The sequence below is a fragment of the Stegastes partitus genome, unplaced genomic scaffold, assembly GCF_000690725.1.
Source record: "Stegastes partitus isolate 25-593 unplaced genomic scaffold, Stegastes_partitus-1.0.2 Scaffold2352, whole genome shotgun sequence".
NCBI classification, from domain to species: Eukaryota; Metazoa; Chordata; class Actinopteri; family Pomacentridae; genus Stegastes; species Stegastes partitus.
Window position 1 is genome coordinate 30,296 of NW_007580083.1, and position 22,414 is coordinate 52,709.

Consider the following 22,414-nt stretch of genomic DNA (forward strand, 5'->3'; position numbering starts at 1 on the left):
TCCTCCCCCTGCTGCCCTCCCCTTCCTCCTCTTCCTCCCTCTTCCTCGCTGGGTGTCGGAGCTCCAGTGTTGACTGAGCTCCAGTTAGCAGCCGGCCTCCCCCCACTGCGCTGCTCCCATGGCGGACTCTCCTCTCAACAACTCCTGGCCGTCCTTCTCCAAACTGTGGATGAAGAGATGGTCCTTCAAGAGAGGTAACCTGCTGCCTTCAGGCTGTGTTTGAGTGCTGGAGGGCTGGAGCTGCTGGATGTGAGGTCCAGTAGAGGCTGTGAGCTGGATGTGGCCCTCTGATGATGATGATGATGATGATGATGGTGTGATGTCTGTGAGTGATTGTCTCCATTCAGGTCTTTAGTCGCAGAGCTGTTGTCGAGCGTTCTGGCCTGGTTTGGGCTTTGTGGTGAATGACGGTTGCAGTGTGTCAGATGAGTTTGGTTGCAAAGTTCAGTGAGTCATTTCTGTCCTCGGCGTTGTGTAAAATGTGAGAGTGCAGAAATGTCAACATCTACCAGAAGCCTTTGATTATTTATTGGAAAAGACTCGTTCTGTGTGTCGGTTAACAACCTGAATGAAGCAGATTGGACTGTTTTCTCACTAAATCCACTTTACTTTATGACATTTGGAGCATTTGGTGTCTCTGGTGTTGCTGCTTCGACCCGTGAAGTTACCAACCTGAACTAAAATGACTTCAAATGGAGTTTAGTTTGGGTTTTTTTCTCACTGAATCCTCTGAAGCTTTACACACATCATGCATGCGACAGCTTCTATTTCACTGTTAATTGTTCCTCTGTAACCTGATGCATAACACGCAGGGTTATTTCATGCTTTGTGTTTACATCTTCAAAGGAAAATGGCGTTTTAGCATTAAGACATCTTTGATTATTTACTGGAAAAGCATCATTTTGTTGCTCTTGTGTTGCTGCTTTGACCTGTACAGTTAACACAACCTCAATTAAGACTGTTTAAAATGAAGTTTGTTGCAGAATTGACTGTTTTTCTCACTAAAATCCACTTTGCATAACAACATTTGGAGCTTTATGCACATCATGCTTGTTCATTTTTCCTCTATAACCAAACATATAACACTTAGAACTTGAGTTTGTGGCATTTTAGCATTAAGAAATCTTTCCATATTTATCAGTAAAGCATCATTTTGTAGCTCTGTTGTTGCTGCTTTGACCTGAACAGTTAACACAACCTTAATTAAGACTGTTTGAAACGAACTTTGGTGCAGAATTGACTGTTTTTCTCACCAAATCCACTTTGCATAACAACATTTGGAGCTTTATACACATCATGCATGCAACATCTGTTCATTTTTCCTCGATAACCAAACATATAACACATAGAACTTGAGTTTGTGGCATCTTAGCATTAAGAAATCTTTGATTATTTCCTGGAAAAGCATCATTTTGTGGCTCTTGTGGTGCTGCTTCAACCTGAACAGCTAACAACCTCAGTTAAGATGATTTAAAATGAAGTTTGGTGCAGAACTTACTGTTTTTCTCACCAAATCCACTTTGCAAAATGCAAATTCGAGGCTTTATGCACGTCATGCATGCAACATCTGTTCACTTTCCCGCCATAACCGAACATAAAACACCCAGAACTTGAGTTATTTCATGTTTTCATGTTCAGACTAAAATGGCGTTTTTAGCACATCGCGGCTTCCATTTCGCTTCAGCGTCTGTGCAGCTCCAGTCAGACGAATTTCTGATCAAAGGAGGATCTGCAAGATGACAGTTGTTTTGATGTGCGCCTCGACCTCACATCTAACAGCCCCAGTGTTCTGTTTTCACCTACACACAACATCTGTCACGCACACCCCGGCGACGGCGCTCACATTTGGACAGCAGGCCTTGAATCATCCAGCTACCAAACGGCCACCGCAGCCCTCAGCCGGAGCTCTTTGTCCCGGAGCCGACACACTCGGTTCTGCATGTTCACATGTAGAAGAGTGCGATTCTTATTTTAACATCCGTGGTTTGTGCAGTTGGGCAACAGTTTGCGTCAACAGAGTGACCTTTTGCTGCACTTTAGAGGCGTTTTTTTGTAACAGCAGCTCCGGTTAAAGAGGTTTTTATTTGAACATTTGGGGGAATTAACTCTGAGATGATCAATCAACTGACCGTATCACATGAAGCCGACGTTCCTCTTGTGATCGTCATGTATCTTTGCAAACATACGAGCTGAACACGTGAATTCATTTCCTCCTCAGTCGTCCTCTTTTTTTTTTTTTTACCAAACCTGCCAAAACATCAACCACATGACTTAAACCTGCTTTTTTTTTTAGATTCTACTGTGTTTATTTACAAACTGTGGCTCATATAAGTTTAATTTTTGTCAAAGAAAATCCAACAAAACCCGCCACACACTTGCAGATTTAACTTGTTTGCATGTTGTTCATCAGTCTCCACAGAAGATTTGTGAATCAGTTCTTGCTAATTATGTCTTTTGCGAGCTCATCGTCATTTGCTTGCATATCTTCTCACCATCTTTCCTGACGTACCACGTTGGCCCTGGTTGTAAAAATGAAAATCATTTGTCAGGAGGCAGTTTGCAAAAATTACTGATCCTGCGCAGACCAGCGGGAGATAAGTCTGAGATGAAGCAAACAAAGTGTTTAAGGCGGAGATAAGAGCGTGTTTTTAGCAAAGCTTCAGGCTGTTTCGACACTAAGTTTGGCCATTTTTAAAGCGTGTTTACATGAAAGACAGCACATGTATGGTCACTGAGTGTTCATTTAAATAGACTGATGCTCCATCATGGCCAAAAAAAACAACAACAACAAAAACAAACTGCCAGAATTCCTTCTACTGTAGTTTTATTTTAGTTTCCTTTCTTTGTTTTCAACACCATACGTATATGTCAGTGTTTTTCTATCAGGCATTGCTTCTCTCATGTTATGTAATTCTGTTTTCAGAGTGATATCGGGCAGAAAAAGAATTTCCTCTGAGACTAATGAAGTTTTATCTTTTTGTTATTTTATCTTATCTTAGTTAGTTTGTCAAGACAAGTCAAGTTCACGTCACTTCAGAGTCACAAATCAGTCGAGTCCCTGTTATTTACCAGGCAGGTTAAAAAACAAAACATGATGTAAATATGAGGGTTAAGACCCGACAGTGTGATTCATGGTGTGAGTAATTTAAATATTAAGGTTAAGACCTGACAGTGTGATTTATGGTGTGACTAATTTAAATTTTAAGGATTTAGGACCCATAAAAATGATTTAAAATGCAACTCCACCTTATTAGAATACACAATAAGGCTGAGGTCCTTCAGTAGTTTCAATTACGGAGCTTAATCTAACTAATGTAAGTGTAAGGCTAAGTGTAAGATTAACCTGACTAAGTTTGAAATAAAGTTATGATCCTACAAAACATGAAAAACCCAACAAATTCAATGATTACCTCAAAAATACTGTAAAATACCGCTTCACCTAAAACATACTAGGGCTAAGACCCTACAGTGTTATTATTAATAGAGATTAACCTGACTACATTTAAACTTAAGCCTTAGCCCTACGACAGTATACATAAAGAGCCAATCAACCTAACCTAACTATTTTAATATTGTAGCAAAGGCCCTTCAGTATTAGTTACAGAACTTAATCGAACTAATTTGAATATAAGGCTAAGACTCTCCAGTGTTAATATCGATAGAGATTAACCTGACTAAGTTTGAAATGAAATTATGACCCTACAAAACATGAAAACCCAACAAACCTAAGGAATTCCTGGATCCTCTATGGATTTAAGCCCTAAAAAATGACAGAAAATAGTACTTTACCTGACTATAATGCCTACTAAGGCTAAGACGCAACAGTAATATCAATTATAAAGATTAACCTAACAAAGTTTGAACAAAAGTTATGATTCTAATATCTAATATTATAGCAACTAGCTATACTTACTGAGCTTTAATAGTAACTGTTTTAGCGAAGTAACTTTAGTATTATTAATTACGCCACTTAATCTAACTAATTTAAATATAAGGCTAAGACTCAACAGCGTTAATATCGATAGAGATTAACCTGACTAAATTTGAAATAAAGCTATGACCCACAAAACATGAAAACCAAGCAAATCTAAGGAATTCTTGGATCCTCTATGGATTCAGGCCCCACAAAATAATGTCAAACAGAACTTTGCCTGACTACAATACACATTAAGGCGAAGGTGCTACAGCATTAATGATTATAAAGAACACCCTGACTAATTTTGAGCTTAAGTTATGACTCATAACCCACCAACTGGGCCTAACTATTTTAAAACTGTAGCTGAGACTCTGCGGTATTATTAATTACAGAGCTTAATCTAACTAATTTAAGTATCAGGCTAAGACCCTACTACAGCCTTTATAGTTTAAATATAAGGCTAAGACCTCACATTATTCATACTTATGGAGATTAGCCTGAGATTATCTATAAAAGCACAAAAACATACACAAAATCCAACCAAATGAAACATAAGAAAAACGTCCACGCTGTGTAATTTATTATTCTAAACAATGGCAAAAACTTTTCTTTTTTAAGACGGAGAGTCATGCTGGGTGCCACATGCACACAGTAAACACAGGTTATGGAGGAGAAAACACCAACAGGAACAATATTAAACAGATAAACGAAGTGCAGGAGGAATAATATCGACTACATACTGGGTGTAATCATTTAAAGGGCTTCATTCGAGGTGTTTAAGTCTCGTGCTGATTTATTGACGGATAATAGCCGCCGGCTGTAGCAGCACCGTCAGACCACCCTTTGTTCTGTGATGAACTCAGCTGAGCGACACACAAACACACACCTGAGCGCACACACACACACACACTTGATGCTGATATAAGAGGCCAACCATAAAAGGCCTCATCAAGCTGCAGCGTCTCTGCACAAGTTTACACTGAAGCTCAGCCGGCTTTGGACGCAAACAAAGTGTGAGTGAGGCGGCGGGCGGCGGCGGCGCTGCCACCCCTGCAGCCTTTGATTTAGTAAAATAGAAAACTGGATGTACAGTGTGTGTGTGTGTGTGTGTGTGTGTGTGTGTGTGTCTGGGTGTTTACATGAGAGCATCTCAGCGCTGCAGATGCTGCTGCTGGTTTACAGCCGGACACGGTGCAGGACTCGGCCTGCATTTCATCGCCCGGATCAGGTCTCCTACAGTGAAAAGCTGAGCCTGTATCCAGCTGACAGGCTCGTCTTTGGTGTTTTATTCCATATATGCTTTGTGTGTTTATTTATCCATTTAATTCAAGGTCTGTTTATCAAGAAAACAAGTTTAAAAAAACAAAATATGAGCAGAACCATCAGGTTTTGCAGTAATACACAAGAGCTAACCAGCTTTTATGACTGATCCAGGCTGTTATGTAATTCATGTGAGGCTGTTAAATATCAATATGTCACTAAGTTAAGACCCTACGAAGCATCAAAACTCAACAAATCAAATGATTCCCTGGATCCTCAGTAGATTTAAACCCTACAAATGTGATATAAAATACTACAATACCTGACTGCTGCATATGGAGAATACCCAACGAATATAATGATTTATTTAAGACTCTAATATAAATTACAGGACTTAACCTCACTAATATATATATAAAATCATACAGCATTTGTGCTTTTTGTTTAGTTTTATTTTATAATATTTCCTTTCGTAAAATCGTAAATAAATCGTGTGTTATTTGTGAAACTGTAGAGTCAAAACTTTTGTTCAAAATGTGTTATTCATGGAGATTAACCTGATTAAGTTTGAACTAAAGTAATCACAAAGCACATAAAGATAATAATAATGTAAAAAATATACATGAAAACCCAAAAAAGCCGAGGATTCCTAATGAGCGAGCTGTGTTTTATGGATGTAGTTTTAATTTATAATGGTTTTTATTTATTTATGTTTACCAATAACCAATATACAGAGTTTAAACTAATTAACTTAGCATGAAAATCTCAGAAATATATTCCCTCTGAGCAGATATATCTCAGTGTTTTGTTTACAGCTGCTGCGCCCTGAAGAAAAAAAGTCAATTAGCCTGACTAAGAGGACAAACAAACACTTTTTCCCAACACTTTGCTTTCAGCACTTCTACTTTACAGTCCACTCTCTGGCGTTTCTTTCACCATTCCTTCACCGCCGGAGCCGCTGATAGAACCCGACAGCTGTAAGCTCTTTTGCAGAGAACCTGTTTACTGTAGTCATGTCAAATCAGAAAATTAACCTTCACCGGGGAGCAGAACCAGAGCGAGGGTGTTGGAGGAGCCTGAGCCGGGCCCGTGGAGCCGGGTTCACTGGAGGCGTTTCTTATGAAATGACGGTGTTATGTAAGCTGTCTCTGTGGCGGCGCTGCCCGCCTCAGATGGGCATGATGGGGCTGAAACCTCGGCAGCCAACACTCAGGCACCAGGTTCGCCTTTTATCAGTGCGTTAAAGTTAAAGTTCTACCTCCAGTGTGAGCTACTGAAATCCTCACATCTGCTGTGTGCGTTTCCTTCATATAGTACATCATGTATTCACCACAGGGCTCAGTGAGGGAATAATCTGCACCACTGACATGGAGACTAATGCTGGCTCACTGAGCAGTTGCTCGTGGTGACGGTGGTTTGTGGCATCATGTGAATCGAGGAATCTGTTGGTGCAATGGAAATGTAAAGGAGCTTTGAGCCGGGGCCTGAGCTTCTTCCATCGAACCGCTCAAAGCTGTTACACAGGTGTCGGAGTCGGCGCTGTCTTCCTTTGCTGTTGGAAAGAACACTAACAAATATCTTTTCTTTTTTTTTAGCATCAGAGTGCAAGCCATGTAGTCGGCCCAGCGAGGCTCCCAGTTCCCAGCGAGGCTCCCAGTCTCAGCCTCCCAGTGGGAAAGGATCCTCCTCCTCTTTGTCTCCTGCCTCCATCACTGAGGACGTCTTCTTTGGCGGCACCAACGATGACCAGGTGAAGCTCCACAGTCCTCCAGATTTAAACATCTCTACAAGTACTAGACTCCCAGATAGGTGCAGGTTTTCTTGAAGAGCACTAAATTTCTTTGGAGCGCCACTTAAGTTGCCGAAAGGAACCATTTCTTCATGGTTTTTTGAGGCACCTTGAGGGGTTCTTTAACCCTTAACCAAACCATGTTAGCAACCAAAATAACAGAATGGGGTCACACCATTATATTTCATTTTTTCAATCATTTTTAATGCTAACAGAAGTTAAATACTGACTATCTGTTATAAAACAGGTCAATTCCTGTGAACAGGCCATCAGCTAAACTCATAAATGACCCCACTTGGTCGCTTTAAGGTTGAAGAACTGTATATCAAATGTTATCTTATAAAGAACCTCTTGCTAAAAGGTTCTCTCTGGTTCTTTTAAGGCAGGGGTGGGCAATCCTGGTCCTCGAGGGCCGCAGTCCTGCATGTTTTAGATGTTTCCCTTCTTCCAACACACCTGATTCAAATGATCAGCTCATCATCGAGCTCTGCAGAAGCCTGATGACGATCCTGATCATTTGAATCAGGTGTGTTGGAAGAAGGAAACATCTAAAACATGCAGGACTGTGGCCCTCGAGGACCAGGATTGGACACCCCTGTTGTAAGGCATCATTGCAAACAACCGTTTCTGAGCGTAGCGCCACCTGCAGATCAGTTTTTTGTTCCTCATTCAGAAAAATGTCTGAATGTCTCTGCAAAAATGTTCTACAGACGTTTCCAAGCATGTGTTTACGAGCTGGAAGAATCTTATTCGGATTAGATTTTAATTGAAAAATCACTATAACTATTGGACAATTTGTCATTCAACTTGGTGCACACGTTCCTGCTCCTCAGAGGATGAACTGTAGTAACTCTTGTGGCAAATTACCTGCAAACTAAGGGCAGCTGGTTTGTGTGTTCTAGCCCGCCATCCCTGAACACAGCAAACATTTTACCTGCTGAACTTTATCATGTTAGCATTGCCTCTGTTAGCATGTAGCCGTTTAGCTTCTCTAACACGGCTGGTTTATTGGTCTCCTCTAATGCGTTTCCTCTTTCTTCTTCCATACTGGTACCAGCAGGACGCCTGTTCGGTGGTGAGCGACTACGACTGCCCCTTCGTGGAGGTGGGCAGCAGCATCGAGGACCTCCAGGGCTTCAGCTCTTCGCTCAGAGACTCAGAGTTCTACAGAGACCTCCATCCATCCACGGGAAGCACCACCGTCCCAGAGGGCAGAACCCAGCCGGTGCCTCTGAACACAGACGTCTTCACCCCTCTGACCTCACATCCTCCGCCATCCTCCGCTGCGCCACCGTTTCCTTCCTGTACACTGCCTGCAGAGGAACCTGCCGGCAGCTTCGTGGTCACGCAGCTCAGTCCCAAGCTGCTGCCGGCTTGCATCATTGACAGCGACCCCGTGGGCCCAGTGGCAGGCCTGAGCTTGACAATCGACCTGAATGGACTGTTGGGATCAATGGAAACGGAAGAACCAGTAACGGGACTGGAGAGAGTCAATGAGCGACTCTCGATGGATTTAGACGGAGAGCCGGACCTGGACAGCTTCCCCATCCTGGTCAGATCCATGTCGACGTCTCGGAGGCACAGCTGGGGCGTCCCGGTGTCCCCCATCAACCTGGGGAGGAGGTAAGACGAAGGGAGGGACGCTGGTGAAGGATAACGGGTAGATGGGAACGTTTCAGAGGAACCTGAATGTGATGAACTTTCTTGTCTCATAAGTTTCTACATGAGAAGAGAAGTTTTTGGCTTCATTGAGTTCTCGCTTTATGGTTTTGGTTCTCAAGTATAAACTGTTCTGAGGTGTGAAAAACTAAAACGGAGAAAAACGAGCAAACAAAACTAGAAAATGAGCCCATTTTTCTGTTTTTTCCCCCAATGTGGAATAAAAAACAAAATCCAACAGAACAAAATAGAAAACACAGTTTGTTTTTCAGATTGGTGTAATCCCAGTTTTTCTTTCGCTTATTTAATTTTTTCTGTTTTAAACCAACAATGACCAAAAAAAGGAGATTATGTGAGCCTGTTTGTCCAGTTTTTTAAATGTTTTTGCAAACCAAGAATCAAAAACGCTCCCATTTCCTGTTTTTTGTTCGAAAACGAAAATGGAAATATGACAAATCCAGAACCAAGCTGTGTCCTTTGGTACATTAGAGTTTCAGTGGTGATTGTCATTGTTGGTTTAAAGTAGAAAAACAAAACATGGGTCCATTTCTTCTTCTTTTTTTTTTCATTTGACAGTAAACAGATTCTATATCAGCATCCAGCCGTCTGACTGTATGACTTAACTGAGCCGAGTGCTTCCTGTGGTTGACTTTGACAACTTTAAAAAAAAAAAAAAAAGTGCTGAGACTACTTTGAGGTGTGAAAACAGACACCAGTGCACCAAAATACTTTGTGAGAAACAAAACCGAAAAAGAACATACAATACAAACACGCGTCACACGGCGTTGTTTTGTTAACAGATCTGTGTGTGTCTGTGTTCTGGTAGACTCAGTCTGGATCCGATGGCCATGGACAGCGACGGAGAAAGAGACGACGACGACGAGGAGCGACAGAATCGACTCTTCCAGTCGACTCAGCAGAGCGACGGCTGCTCGGTTTGTCCTGGAGACGAGTTGGACGGCTCCAGTTTGAGGGTAACGACCAACGATCCCATAAAAAGAACCAAAACCAACAAAGCATCAGTCTGTCTTTCAACACCTTCAGCTTTCCGTGTGCATTGAGACAACTAGTGTCCCCTGACGACATTAGTGTTGAATTGAAGCTCAGTAATTTCCTGCAGAGATGCTGCTGATTTTGGCAAAGAAGAGTGAATGATGCCTTCATCTGGCACTATTTCATCTGTGGATTATTACACATTTGGTGCTTTAGTGGTGATGACCTATGACTGAGTCACAATAAGCTACGGTACCAGTGTAACTGTGAGGCTCACTAATATGTGTTTCATAGTTTTTCGACAATAATGGAACCAGTAGATGTTATCAGTAGGTGTTGTCAGACTTTTCCTTTATTGGAAAAATGCTTTGTGTTTAGCAAAAGTTGGATCTTTGGTACAAAAAACTGAGAGAAATGTGCATCATCTGTGCAAAAGCTTCAGAAAAGCTCATTGACCAAAGTGTCTTAGAAGGACCAAAGGGTCACACCATGAAAAATAAATCAGAGTCAGCTGATGTTTTATGTACAACACCTTTAGTAATGAAGCCGTACAAAGTTTTACCTTCATACTATGAATGTTTTCAGAGTTTCAGAGCCCTTGACGTACATGGAGGAGGGTCCAAGTTTCAAGATTTTTTAAAATTCATGTTCCTTTATCCAGCATTTTTGATCCCCCAAATCATGTCCAAACACGTCTATATTAGAAAACTGTTTTAACACATCTAGAAGATGACCCTGGTATGAAATGTGTTTAAAAATGATCCGTTCATTATCTAGAACTTGTTCTGATCAACCACCATCACACATGAGCCCTAAACGTTTACCCAGAATGCACTTGTCAAAGTTTTCTCTGGTGAATTATCAGAAACCAGAAACACATCCAGAGTACCGATGATTGTTTATGTGCCTCTGTATCATAGATGTTAAACTGCTGCAGTCTTCCTGTTCAAACTATGATGCATCCCATAATACTGATGTTCTTAAGGTGGTTATTGAAAAAAATTATCTAGAGCAAAGAAACTAATTTGGTGTTTAGATCATGACACCTGCAGTGCATGTAAAACTGATCTGGTTGCAGTTTTTACCAGAACTCAAACGTGTTTTTGCCATCTCAGAAAAATTTTTCCTCTGTGAACCTGAAGGGCTGTAACTCTGAAAACATTCACAGTATGAAGGGGAAACTTTACAAGATATACTTTAAAATAAATCTGCTAATTCTGAGGGGGATCAGGGGTAAGTTTTAAAAAAAATTTGGTTAATTTTGTGTGTAATTTTCACACATTTAAATAATCGACTAACAAAGACCAGTGAGTGTAATCTGTGTCTTTAACCCTGTTCAGGACTTGTGGGGTCTTTTGGACCCCCAGGCCATTTGGTTTAGGTGACAGGTATTGTTTTTTTATTTTTGAAGATGGTTTTTAATGCAAAAAGAGGAACATTTGTCGTGCATTTGGAACCAAAAGTACGTCAACGTATCAGAAAATGTATTAAACATAGTTTAAAGGAACTATAATGAATACAATGGAACCTGAAAGACCTTCTGTGTAGGGAAACATGAAAGTCCTGAATAGGGTTCAGCAGTGAGTGTGTCTGCTGTACGCTGGCGGTGAAACAGCCCAGATGTGCACGTGACACGTACATGTGTGTTTATTCTTTAATGCTTTCAGGCCGGCGCTGCTCCTGGCAGGCATCTGTATTCCCGCTCAGACATCCTCGCCACCGACGACTATTCCCGAGCCGCGCACATTTCTCGCGTCGTCCAGACGTCCAAACAGGCTGCGAGGGCGGCCGGAGGTGAGGCCTCTACACGCACACGGCACACGTATGTTCACGTGTTTGACACTTTGCAGGCAGCTGCTTGACCTGTTGCCGTTTGTCTCCTGCAGCAGACGAGTTCGACCCTGAAGAAAACCTGCATTCCACAGAGGGCCAGAGCCACATGTGAGTAACCGAGTGGTGTGGAACATAATGCCATGTGGAGCTTGTGTTTCATCTCCAGAAGATGCTTCTGCAGGTTCAGTGTTGCAAGACAAGAAGGATGCCGCTGTGGTTTGATTTAAAGGAGGCAGCGTGTCTCATAAATTACACTTACAGCTCGTCGGTGCTCCGGTACAGTAGTGTACATACTGTTCTGCAGTTGTAAATAGTCGACTACAGCTACCTCACTCCCACGGAGCACAGGGGCTTTCCCCATTCTCTCCTGACATTTCTGCACCATGTCATACGTCTGCAGCCTCGTCCTCCCACAGGCTCTCTCTCCAGCTCCTTAGATGGCCCCTCGGTGTGTGTGATTGTGTGTGTGGTTGTAGCACATGTGTGGGATTGTGTGGACGCGGCAGACGAAGGGAGGATTCTTCCTTAAATCACACGTTGACACTCAGCTCCCAGGAGTCCATCCGTCGTCCTCTGTCTCAGTCTCAGTGTCTTGTTTGTCTTAGGGTGATGGTACAGAAAGTTCTGCAGGAGCTAAAGCTGTACCACGGGTAAGTAAACAGGAGAGGCAGGTCTGTGCTCCCACTGCTGCTCCGACTCCGACTCCAGGCCTCCGAGCAGCAGCAGCAGCACGTCGTGACCAGCATGTTTCTGGCATGTGTGTTTTGCATGCTTTGTGCCTGTTTGTGCACCGACACAGGAAAACATCTATGGAGCACTAAGAGTGTTTGTTGATGTCACAGAATCACAAGTTCACCACTGAATAAAACCACCTCACACTGTCTCTGAACTCTGTAAACTTGCTGCTTCGTCCAACACGATCAGTTTTCTATCAAAACGCTGAACTCGCCTCGTTGTCCTTCACAGAGCGAAGCAGAGAAACAACAGATCAGACACCAGAGATTCAGGAAGTGTCACTTGGTATGAGTTCCTCGCCAATGAGTAAGTGCTGCCCTTATCCTTGTTCCCTTATTGATAAAGCTGCAGAAGGTCCACATGAACAAACCTTATTGACACAACAGCTGCTGTGAGTCTGTTGTTATGACAGAATATAGTCAAAACCAAAAGAGACATAGAAATTTATTGACAGCTGATCTTTTTAAAAATCTAAATTACTTCAAATATTCAACAAATTATGACTATATATAATTAAATATGATTAATATCACGTGTACAGATGCTGCAAAGTGATTTTCTGTTGGTCTGTTTGACCCGAAAGTTCCCTGAGGTGATAAATGTTTATCATTTATTGCTATTTACATAAAATTAATTTGAATATAGAACTGAGTTTAGTAGGTTTGCACATAGCCCAATGTTCAATTAAACTTTTAAAAGATATAAAGCAGTTTTTCAAGATTGAAAAACATAGTTTTCTCATAAGGGATGGAGGGAATCCTTGGATTTGTTTGGTTTTATGTGTATTTTGACAGGATCTAGTTCTTCATACAGCACATTTAAAACAACAGCTAAACAATATTATGACTGGCGTTTATGAAATAACATAAAATAAAAGTTTAAATCTTGGGTTTAAGACCACATAATGTTATTTATGGTGTCATTTTACAGATTGTTGATTTAAGCCTTACAAAAATTATATAAAATGCTATTTTATGTGACTGTAAAACATACCACGGCTGAGACCCGACAGAGTTATTAATCATGAAGATTAACCAAATTAACATACATCTATTAGAGCAAAACCCCTACAGCGTTGATAATAATAAAAATAATAATGCAGAAATATACACGAAAACCCAACAAATCCAAGGATTCCCTATAAGCAAGCTTTGTTTAAATTCTTATCATCTTACCTGGATTGTTTAGTGTTTTTCGTTTATTTCATAATACTTTCTATTTCATCTGTTTATTATTTTATTCTATTTTATCATATTTTTTAGCAACTCTCTCTAGTACAGTAGAATATAAGGTAGTATTTAAATCCCTGATGTGTAAAATCACACCATCAGTAATGCCCACAATATTCAAACAGTTCATTTATAACACCAATCAGCACCGACTTGACTTTATTTTTCCGTTTATGTCCTCATTTGTTCTGCTCTTCTTCCACCAGGAATGAGGAAGAGGAAGATCGCGCAGAGAAGGTGGAGAAAGGCACCAAGGTGAAGAGGACTCTGAGCTCTCTGAGGAACAGGATGACTGGATCCTTCAACAAAGACAAGGTAAACCCAAACCCCCATGAACGGTGCTCGTTGTCAGGTTGGATTTGTAGCTAGATGACTGAACCACACCGACTTCTGTGACCTAATACATGCGACAGTTTCCTCCTGCAGCTAAACGCTTGCATATTAATGCAGAGAAGCAGGAAACATAATCCTCAGATGTAAACAGTTCAGCGGTTTTACACATGTTGCGCACACAAAACCCCTAATCCACTTACACAAACCCTTTTAAACGCTCTGCCAGTGACACGGTTATACGATGTCATAATGAGAAAGAGGAACACACACACACATACGCTTGCATATTTTAAAAAACCACCTCCCGTGTTTGCTTCTCTTGTTCCTCTGCAGGGTAAGAACCGAGAGAAGGCCAAGGAGAAGGAGGCCAAAGAGAAAGAGAAAGTGTGCAGCAGCAGCAGCGTCAGCGGGCATCACTTGGTGCCGGGCTCCTTCTCCAGCTGCGCCACCTGCTCACTGTGCAGCAAGACCCTGCAGAAAAAGCATGGCCTGCAGTGCATGAGTGAGTAGCACCACGGTCGCAGGTGTACACGCACCCACGCTTGTCGCCCGCATCACACACGTGCACAGGTGGCAAACACAAGTCAGCATCTACTCATACCCGAGCTGCTGCGTGCATGTCGGCTCACCTACTTGTTGGAGCACAACCAGAAGCTATAATGAAACCATCAAACTCTTATGTGGAACAGATTACAGCATTAAAACACACATTGTGACACGTTTTCACAGCCGTGTGTCAACCCACAGAGTGACAGTTGCAGCAAATCCAGCTAACCTTATTGACTGCAGCTTCTCTTGTGCACCTTTAAAGCTGGAAAGTCGCTGGTGTTGGCTTTCAGTTCCTCTTTAAACACGCTGCTGTTTGTTTGTTTTTCTTCTCACTGCATCATTACTCCTGGACCTTGTTTTGAAGTGTTCCCTGATGTATTGGCAGCATCCTCTTACAGCTGTTTATGTGAAGCTGAAGCACACTTTTGTTCCTCTGGTTGTAATATTCCTCACATCTTCTGTGACTTCTGTGTGTCGGATGAGGTCTGAACACTGAAATGTGGGAAAGTGGTTTGTCTGGAGGTAACCCTGCTTGGTAGATGTGTACAGGATGTTTCAACACCTCGCTGCTTCTCTTTTTTGTCTCGATCTCAGAAGCTAGACTGCATGAAAAACATCTACAGTCTTAGAAGCAGAAGAACCTCCAGGAACCTTCTGGAGTTCCTCAACACTGCTTTGGGTTCAAAACGCTCCCTCGAGAAACCATTGATTTAGTGGGGTTCTGATTTGAACTCTTTATTACTATTATTATCGATGGATTACCAGAATATCTTTTTTATCCCAAACAAAACATATGAGACAATATTTGAGTACTTTCAATACTTCCTGTGAGCAGAAAGTCAGACTGCACTTGCCCAAAAATACAAAACTATTCTCTAAAACTTGCATTAATATCTCTGATATTTTTAAAAGAGCTCCATAACTTAATGGCAAAACATTTTTTTTTAAAAATAAAGTAATTAAAACCAAGTGTAAATGCAGGTGTAACTCCACAAAAAATCCTCTAGAAACTGATTTTGAGTTATTAAAGGTTCCCTAAACAAGCAGGTTCCTTGCAGTTTTTCTAATTCTAAGAGAGAATAGAAGTTTGAAAAAGCAGAATTAACTTATTACAGACAGAATATTAATCCTACAAGCACACGTTTATGAAGTTGGCATGCTCAGATCAAGCAGTATGTATTATTATTCTTATGGCTGCAGCTTTTTGTTGGATTCCTAAATAAGAAATGTTAAAAAAAAAAAATACATAAGAACATTAGGTAACACTTAAAACCCTTTAGTTTGTTATATACGATACAAGATTAACCACTTTAGCATCTCCTGCTGCACCAACCGGTAGAACTATAAAGAGTTAAATATTAAATTTAGTCAGATTTAGCCGTCATAGTCTGATAATAATAAAAAAGGTTCCTCAAGGCTCCTCTACTTCTAAGAGTGATACCGAGATATTTTACTAAAATGAAAACTAGCATTAAAACTATGAAAATATGCATTTACAAGCAAAAAAACAACCCACTCCTTCATAATAAAAGCAGCAAAATTTACTACATACATCACAAGTGCTCATTATGCAGAAATACAATGTTATAGGTGCTACATTCATCATATTTTGAGTATAAATTCCCATGTGGAAGCGTTTATTGTTGCAGAGATACAGATGGTTGGATCTTAAAGAGTGCTTCATAAGTCATTCTATAAACATGCTGCTTAAACATAAGCTGCACATTTTTCTAAATATATCAGAAGTAAGAGGTTTTTTACGCAAAAATAAAACATTTCAAGTGCGAAATTTATGAAATATTTATTAATATGCTATTTATATATGAATACAAATGCACATGTGGCATCTTTAATGATTGGAGAGGTGCAGATATTCATATTAACTGCAGTTGAATCGTTCAAGTGCATCAAATTCTGATTAGATTTTAATGTGCATTGTAACTAAAAACTGCACCTGTCAGGTATTCTGAGTTAAATGTAGTAAGAGAGTCTAAAAGGTAAGATGAAATATGCATGTAAAGCACAAATACTGTAAATATATAGTTACATTCCACCTGCTTGCATATAATTTATTTACCAAAGCAAAAACTGATCTGATGTTAAATAAAATTAGAATAAAGGTGTCACTCATACAGTCAGACTTCCTAAATTTATCCTGTATTATATAATTCTAAACTCCTTTTACCACACATCTCTAGACGTTCCTGTAAATCAGAGACTCTTCTCATAAGACACGTGGTCTGTGTGAGGATTTCACATCAGCAAGTAAAATTTCCAACAAAGAACAAAGAACAGGAACCGCTCTCACTATTAGTGTCATTTCTTTTTTTCTCTCTCTCTCTCCTCCAGCTGCACCAGCATTTAGTCATTTCTGTGCTGCCTCTTCATCACTTCATAGGTTGGTCTGCTTCCTCCTGCTCAGTGGCAGGCCCAGGCCATAATATGTCCAGAGTATTTACACAGCCTGCAGACCTGCAGAGGGGATGTAATATATGACTGTTTTAATAGTTTGCTTATTAAACAGAAGCTGCTCTGGGATGTTTCAGGAGGGCACCACACGTTGACTGTCAGGAAGAGAAAAAAAAACACCTCTCTCATCAGCATCCCAGCTGACAGGGATGAATAATAAATGTTGCTGGTGCACACATGCACAAAACAAGTGAGTGTCCCTTTAATTCGGACGCGGCTCTGTGGGGATTCAGCCTGTGGAATGCGTCGTTTGTGTGCCAGAGATTGTTCCCAGCGCAGAGCAGGACACCAAAAACTGGACAAAACCGAGAATGTGGGAGACTTGTTGCTGCTGGTGGTCCCACTGATGCTGTGTGTTAAACTAAAGCTGCAGATTTAAACCTCCGTCTGGATCGAGACTAAACCCGAGTGTCGCCGTGACGGTAAGAGGCAGCTGCTGTAGCGATGGTGTGAAGCGGGATCAGGTGGATAACTCCCGTTGTTCCCCTCACTGGACTTTTCAGGCATCCCTGCTGCTAGCCAGCTAGCTGGCTAGCCGGCTACAAGCTAATCATAGCCTCCCTTACACTCCACCTTATCTTCTTAACCTTATGTCGAGTTAGTGTGATTTTAAAAACGCACCATTCCACTTTCTCGGAGGTTCAATTTACAACAAACGGACCCAAATTAGCTCCCAGTTAGCCTGAGGGTACTCCTTGCTAGCTGTTAGCCGCGCGATGCTAGCGCGTTAGCAGCCGCTTCTATTTGAAAAACAAGGTTAGTTGGCTAAGCTGTTAGCTTTAATTAGCTTAAAGCGATAGTTTATGTAAACTGCGGGCCACGGATGATCGCACTTTTGTCGCGGTGTGTGGATTTTTCACAGCCTCGTTTTAGTTGGACTTTGTGTGTTTTTCCTTTTAGTTTGCTGCCGACTGTGGAGTTTGCATGAAGCTCAACAGGTGACTGCTAACGTGGCTAACGTTAGCTTCCGAGATAACTTGTGTTTTTTCACCAGAACTCAGCCAGTAAAATGTTCTTCTCTGTTCAGTAATCGGGTTTGAATAGTTCTTCAGAAGGCTATGTGGGTTTTCAACAACCTTTTTTATGTAGAGGATGGTTCCCCGCAGAGGTTACACCACAGCAAGAAGCATCCTTTACACAATAATTGCCTCATGACCACTAGACAGTCAGTTTATGGTTCAGGTTCTTTTTAAATTGCATTGAACAATTTTTCTGTCTTTAGAACATAAAAAATAAAATAGTTTTGAGGTATGTTGATGTCACATTTTGACAAAAATCAGTCTCAGATTTACATGAATATACAAATCAAACCACATATTCAAATTGTTTCACATGAAAGTCACCTTGGAGCAAATAATCATTTTATAATATATGAATTTTTTTCTTCCTACTTCAGGCTAACTATGCCTAGTGACTGCTGATTTTACATTATTTTTCTTGTCAGGAATTTAAATTTCTGGAGGCCCTTTAATTCAAAATGAATCAGAAATAATTAAGCTGCTTTAAAAACAGAAATTAAAATCATTTTTCTATGTGGCATCTAACATGTATGTTACAGGTAAAATCAGAGCAACATCCAAATTTGAAAATAAAATTATTCTTATCCATCTTGTTCTTCCCTTCCATTTAGTTCTATAATAACAAAGTTCTAATCTGTTGTTATTAATGTGTTTACTCAATCACACCTCTTACATACACATGATATTAATATTCAAAGTATGTATTATATTTTAAAAGAACATGGACGTATATTCAAGGAGGGCATCTTACCCTGTTTACCCCAATTTACAGGGTTCTTTACAGTACGAAGAGCTGCAGCTAGTTATTTCTTTTCATTATTGACTCATTTGTGGATTCATCTGTCTGGAACACAAAATATTAAATGCATTTTAATGGAAGAAATGCTGCAAATTCTCGTGTTTCAATCCGGCGAATGCATTCAGGGTTTCTTGATTTTTAATTTGGATCCACAAGTTATAATAATTAGATATAAGATGCTTAAAAAACACATTTAAAGCAGATTATTTGCTTAACCAGGATCATTATAGAACAGGTTTCTTAAAGAGCACATTTTTATTTGCAGAAATGGTTCTTAAAAGAAACTTCTTGCTAAAAAAAATTGTTCTTCTGTGTCATGTCAGCAAAAAAACATTCTTGGTTTTAGTTGGCGGCTTTATTTTCTGCAGTGTGGCGTGATCAGATGTTATCAGTGATTGTTCATATTTACAGCAGTAAAGTCAGATACCGATCGGTGTGAATCGTGGTTAACAGCCTGCTGTGTTTCCACCCTTTAGTTTAGACTCAGGCAGTAAACTGCTTCAGTCTTGTGGAGATGCGTGATCTTGGACGTGTTAAGTAACGCTGGTCTTGAGCGCCAGATTCCTGCCATTCCTCGGCCGGGCAGGTGATGCCGTCGGCCGGCGCTTTATGAGCATCAGGCAATAGGAATGTCCCAGACCGAGGGGTGACCATTCAGCCGGTCCCCTCGCTCTGCAGCCTCTGTTCTGACTGAGCTGTCTCTCTGACTGGGTCACATGGTGCTAATTGTGCCTGGCAGGTCCGCCGGTGCAGAACAGTCTACTCCACTGACTCCGGGTCTCGCCCATCTCAGCCTGTGAGCACACCCTCTTCTCCATGCATCGCTGCTCTGCCTTCCAGCGTGCACAGGGCGCTCTGGGTGAAGATTTCCACTGCCTGAGTGTCTCTCAGTGGGTTTTCCACCTTTAAACTGTTGTTATCTGCTTTTCATGGCGTCTGTTGGTCAGGTGATGGTGTTACGCATCGTCAAGGAGTCTTAGTAGACGGAGTAGTAGAGCTGCTTTTGTGTGGAAGCACGGCTGAACAACTGTTCCTAATATTACTGAAGAGCTACAGTTCTTGGATGACAGTGAAATGTGTCACGGCACAGATCTATACATTAAGCATTGTGTTGCTACAGAGAGGTCTGTTGTGTAAATTAAACTCTCCAAATGTAAAGGAATGTGCTTCTTTGGTTAAAAACTGCAGCAAAAATGACATTATCATGCTTATATGTGTATTTTCAAAGGAAAAGAAAAGTAAAAATAACAATTCTCAAATCAAGAATTATGTTGGGATCAGTCAAAAAAAACTTCCAGTGTGGTTTTGCTGCCCCAGCTACAACTTTTCCTGCACTTTATCGTCTCTAATTTGTCTCTAAATTGTCCAAACACCAGTCATCATTTACATAATATTCAGGTTGGTTTTTATATTAAACAAATAGTTTAAACTCCAGTGACGTTGGTTAAGTTTATGACAAGGTAATGCATTCTTTATCTGATTCCAGCAACAATTTTAAGTGTGGTAAAGTTAATTAAAGGGTCATTCCATTAAAAAACAGTCAGTGTTTGTCATTAGAAGCCTGTAGAATCAGCAGATTTTTAAAAATTAATTAAAAAATATGTAAGGAAGCCATGCAAACTGTTACCTTCATACTGAAATTTGGTTGTCGAAGAAAATCAGATTTAGTGTTTAGATTGTCTCACAAGGACTCAAAATGCTTGAAGACAGAATAGATATTTTTTTTTTAAATCATCCCAACCCTATGAACCTGTGAGGGGCTTATAAGTAAAATGTTCATAGTGTGAAGGTTGAATTTTGCAGGAATTCATTAATTATACTGAAGTTGTTGTACACAAACGAGCTGATCCTGAAGGCATCAGGTGGGAACCCTTTCCAGACTTTTCCCGGCCTCCGTCTTGGAGAACGCTCCGTGTGTCGCTGGTCTTTTTTCGGAGGGGAAATGTGACTGATCGGGATGTTTCGCTTCAGCTCCCCTCAGTTCCTCCTGTTTCACTGAGTTCATCTGGGGACTGGCTGATGTCACGGTTTGGCCGCTTCACAGTGTTGATGTTTTTCTCACTATTGTGAATTAAGAGCAGCCTCTTTTTTTTTTTTTTCTATCACGTATGCATGCATGAACACGCAGCCGGCCGGTGATGTCAGACTGTAATACCTATAAAACAGCTGCTGTGACCTCTTTTAGGCTTTTTATCTGGTTGCTCTGTGAAGCTATTTGTGGCAGCAGCTGGTTTTTCTTTGAACTGATGACGGTGTTTGTTGCTTTATTTTATTTTTTAATGAGTAAATTCTCCCTCAAAGTTAGTTTCACCCCAAATGCTGGCACAACTTTATCAAAAACGATGATTTGGAGAGTCCTGGAGGTTGACAAACGGGGCATGCTGCTTGCTTATATATGTAAAAAGAGGACTTCAGATGCACTGACCAATAGAAGGACTGCACTCTTACACTAGCATAATAACGTGGCATAAGTGTTGCTTTCACACAGGTTTACATATTTTTGCATATTTTTCTGTGCATTAAATGTAAAACATGCACCCCTCCCTCCTAGTTACCGTAACAACACTTATCCTGTCATGGAAACTTTTCCACACACTGTCTTGAATTTGACTGCGTGCACAGACTATAAGATAAAAGCTGCTTTTAATTTATCTGCTGCATGAGGTAACGTTTCCCTGAAAGAAGCACACACCCATCCCTATCTTGACCTCTCCTGCTTCCAGCCGTCCATCCCAGTAGATAGCAGGCTGTCTGCAGAGCGAGCGGCTCAGGTGATCTCAGCTAGTTTTCATTTCTACTTCACCGAGTGACTCACTGAAGCGTGAGCCGCGCACCACAAGTGTACTTCCTTCGTGTCGGGGTATTTACCAGTCAGCAGATGTTGGGTGTGGTGCCGGTTTTGATGAGAGCTGAGCGTCCCGTGGATCAGCTGCTGACATGACTGAGCGACTCGTCACGTTGCTCGACGCTCGCCCACCACGTCCACCTGACCCGTCGGTGCATTTCGCACGCCGTGCTGCTGCCGGGGTGGCCTGGAGCTGCTGCGAGCACTGATAAGCTTCAGTAAACGTGGCGTTCTCGCTTATCTCGGTCTTAATTTTTGTGCTTTCACTCTGCTAAAAGTCTTTTATATGCAGTTATTCACCTCTACTACGCATTCCTAAACAGAAAGGCCTTACTCATAGGCTCCTCAAAGTGATGCTATTGCGATGACACGGCTTTCTACTCCATCTAGATCTGCCTACCTAATAGGTCTGCTTATCTTTTCCTGTTCTGAGCTGTACTTTTCCCAGCTTTGCCCAATCAGTGTGTTTGAGCTTTGTTGAGGACGGTTAGTAGGTTACGTACCAGAGGCCCCGTAGACTTCACTACACGGTATGTTTTTCTCTTGTCTAAAGCAGCCGGGCTGGCACAGAGGTTAAATATTATCTGTGGGTTTGGCTGCTTCTGTTGACTGACTTTTTTCCCTCTCAAGGTAAAAACAAAACGATATTTCATAGAGGACTATATCTGATCTGAAGCAACATTTGCACTCGTCTGTATTTGCATCCGTCGCTGGACTCCAACGGGGGCACTGCTGCTGCTGCTGAAGATTACTCAGAAGCCAGTTTCTGTTTTCTTTTCCTTCAGCTCGGCCAGCAATTGTTCATTTATTACCAGAGAGAGCGACATCGGAGGAGGAGGAGGGGTTAGAGACTGTGGATGAAGTGGAAATAATGGAGTAAAAGTAGTCCGAGCTGAACCTAAAGGGTAAAAAGGCTAAATGAAGAGGGATTACACGAACGCTATCTGATGCGAGGATGGATTTATTCTTTACGGCCTCACCCAGTG

At 41.2% G+C, this 22,414-nt stretch overlaps 1 protein-coding gene across 2 annotated transcripts in view; it reads left to right on the forward strand.

Annotated features, from left to right (window-relative positions):
* The first annotated feature begins 68 nt into the window (after positions 1–68).
* The window catches only part of LOC103374776 (uncharacterized), a 28,302-nt gene continuing 5,956 nt past the window's right edge, over positions 69–22,414 (forward strand). The window contains exons 1-9 of one of the 2 annotated variants that reach the window (XM_008304923.1): positions 69–194; positions 6,772–6,926; positions 8,023–8,588; positions 9,451–9,598; positions 11,285–11,411; positions 11,504–11,558; positions 12,417–12,491; positions 13,621–13,729; positions 14,081–14,249. In XM_008304923.1, coding sequence (XP_008303145.1) covers positions 119–194; positions 6,772–6,926; positions 8,023–8,588; positions 9,451–9,598; positions 11,285–11,411; positions 11,504–11,558; positions 12,417–12,491; positions 13,621–13,729; positions 14,081–14,249 — 1,480 coding nt within the window. In that variant the 5' untranslated portion in view covers positions 69–118. The remainder of the gene's footprint in view (positions 195–6,771; positions 6,927–8,022; positions 8,589–9,450; positions 9,599–11,284; positions 11,412–11,503; positions 11,559–12,416; positions 12,492–13,620; positions 13,730–14,080; positions 14,250–22,414) is intronic. The other variant, XM_008304924.1, reaches the window with a different exon arrangement.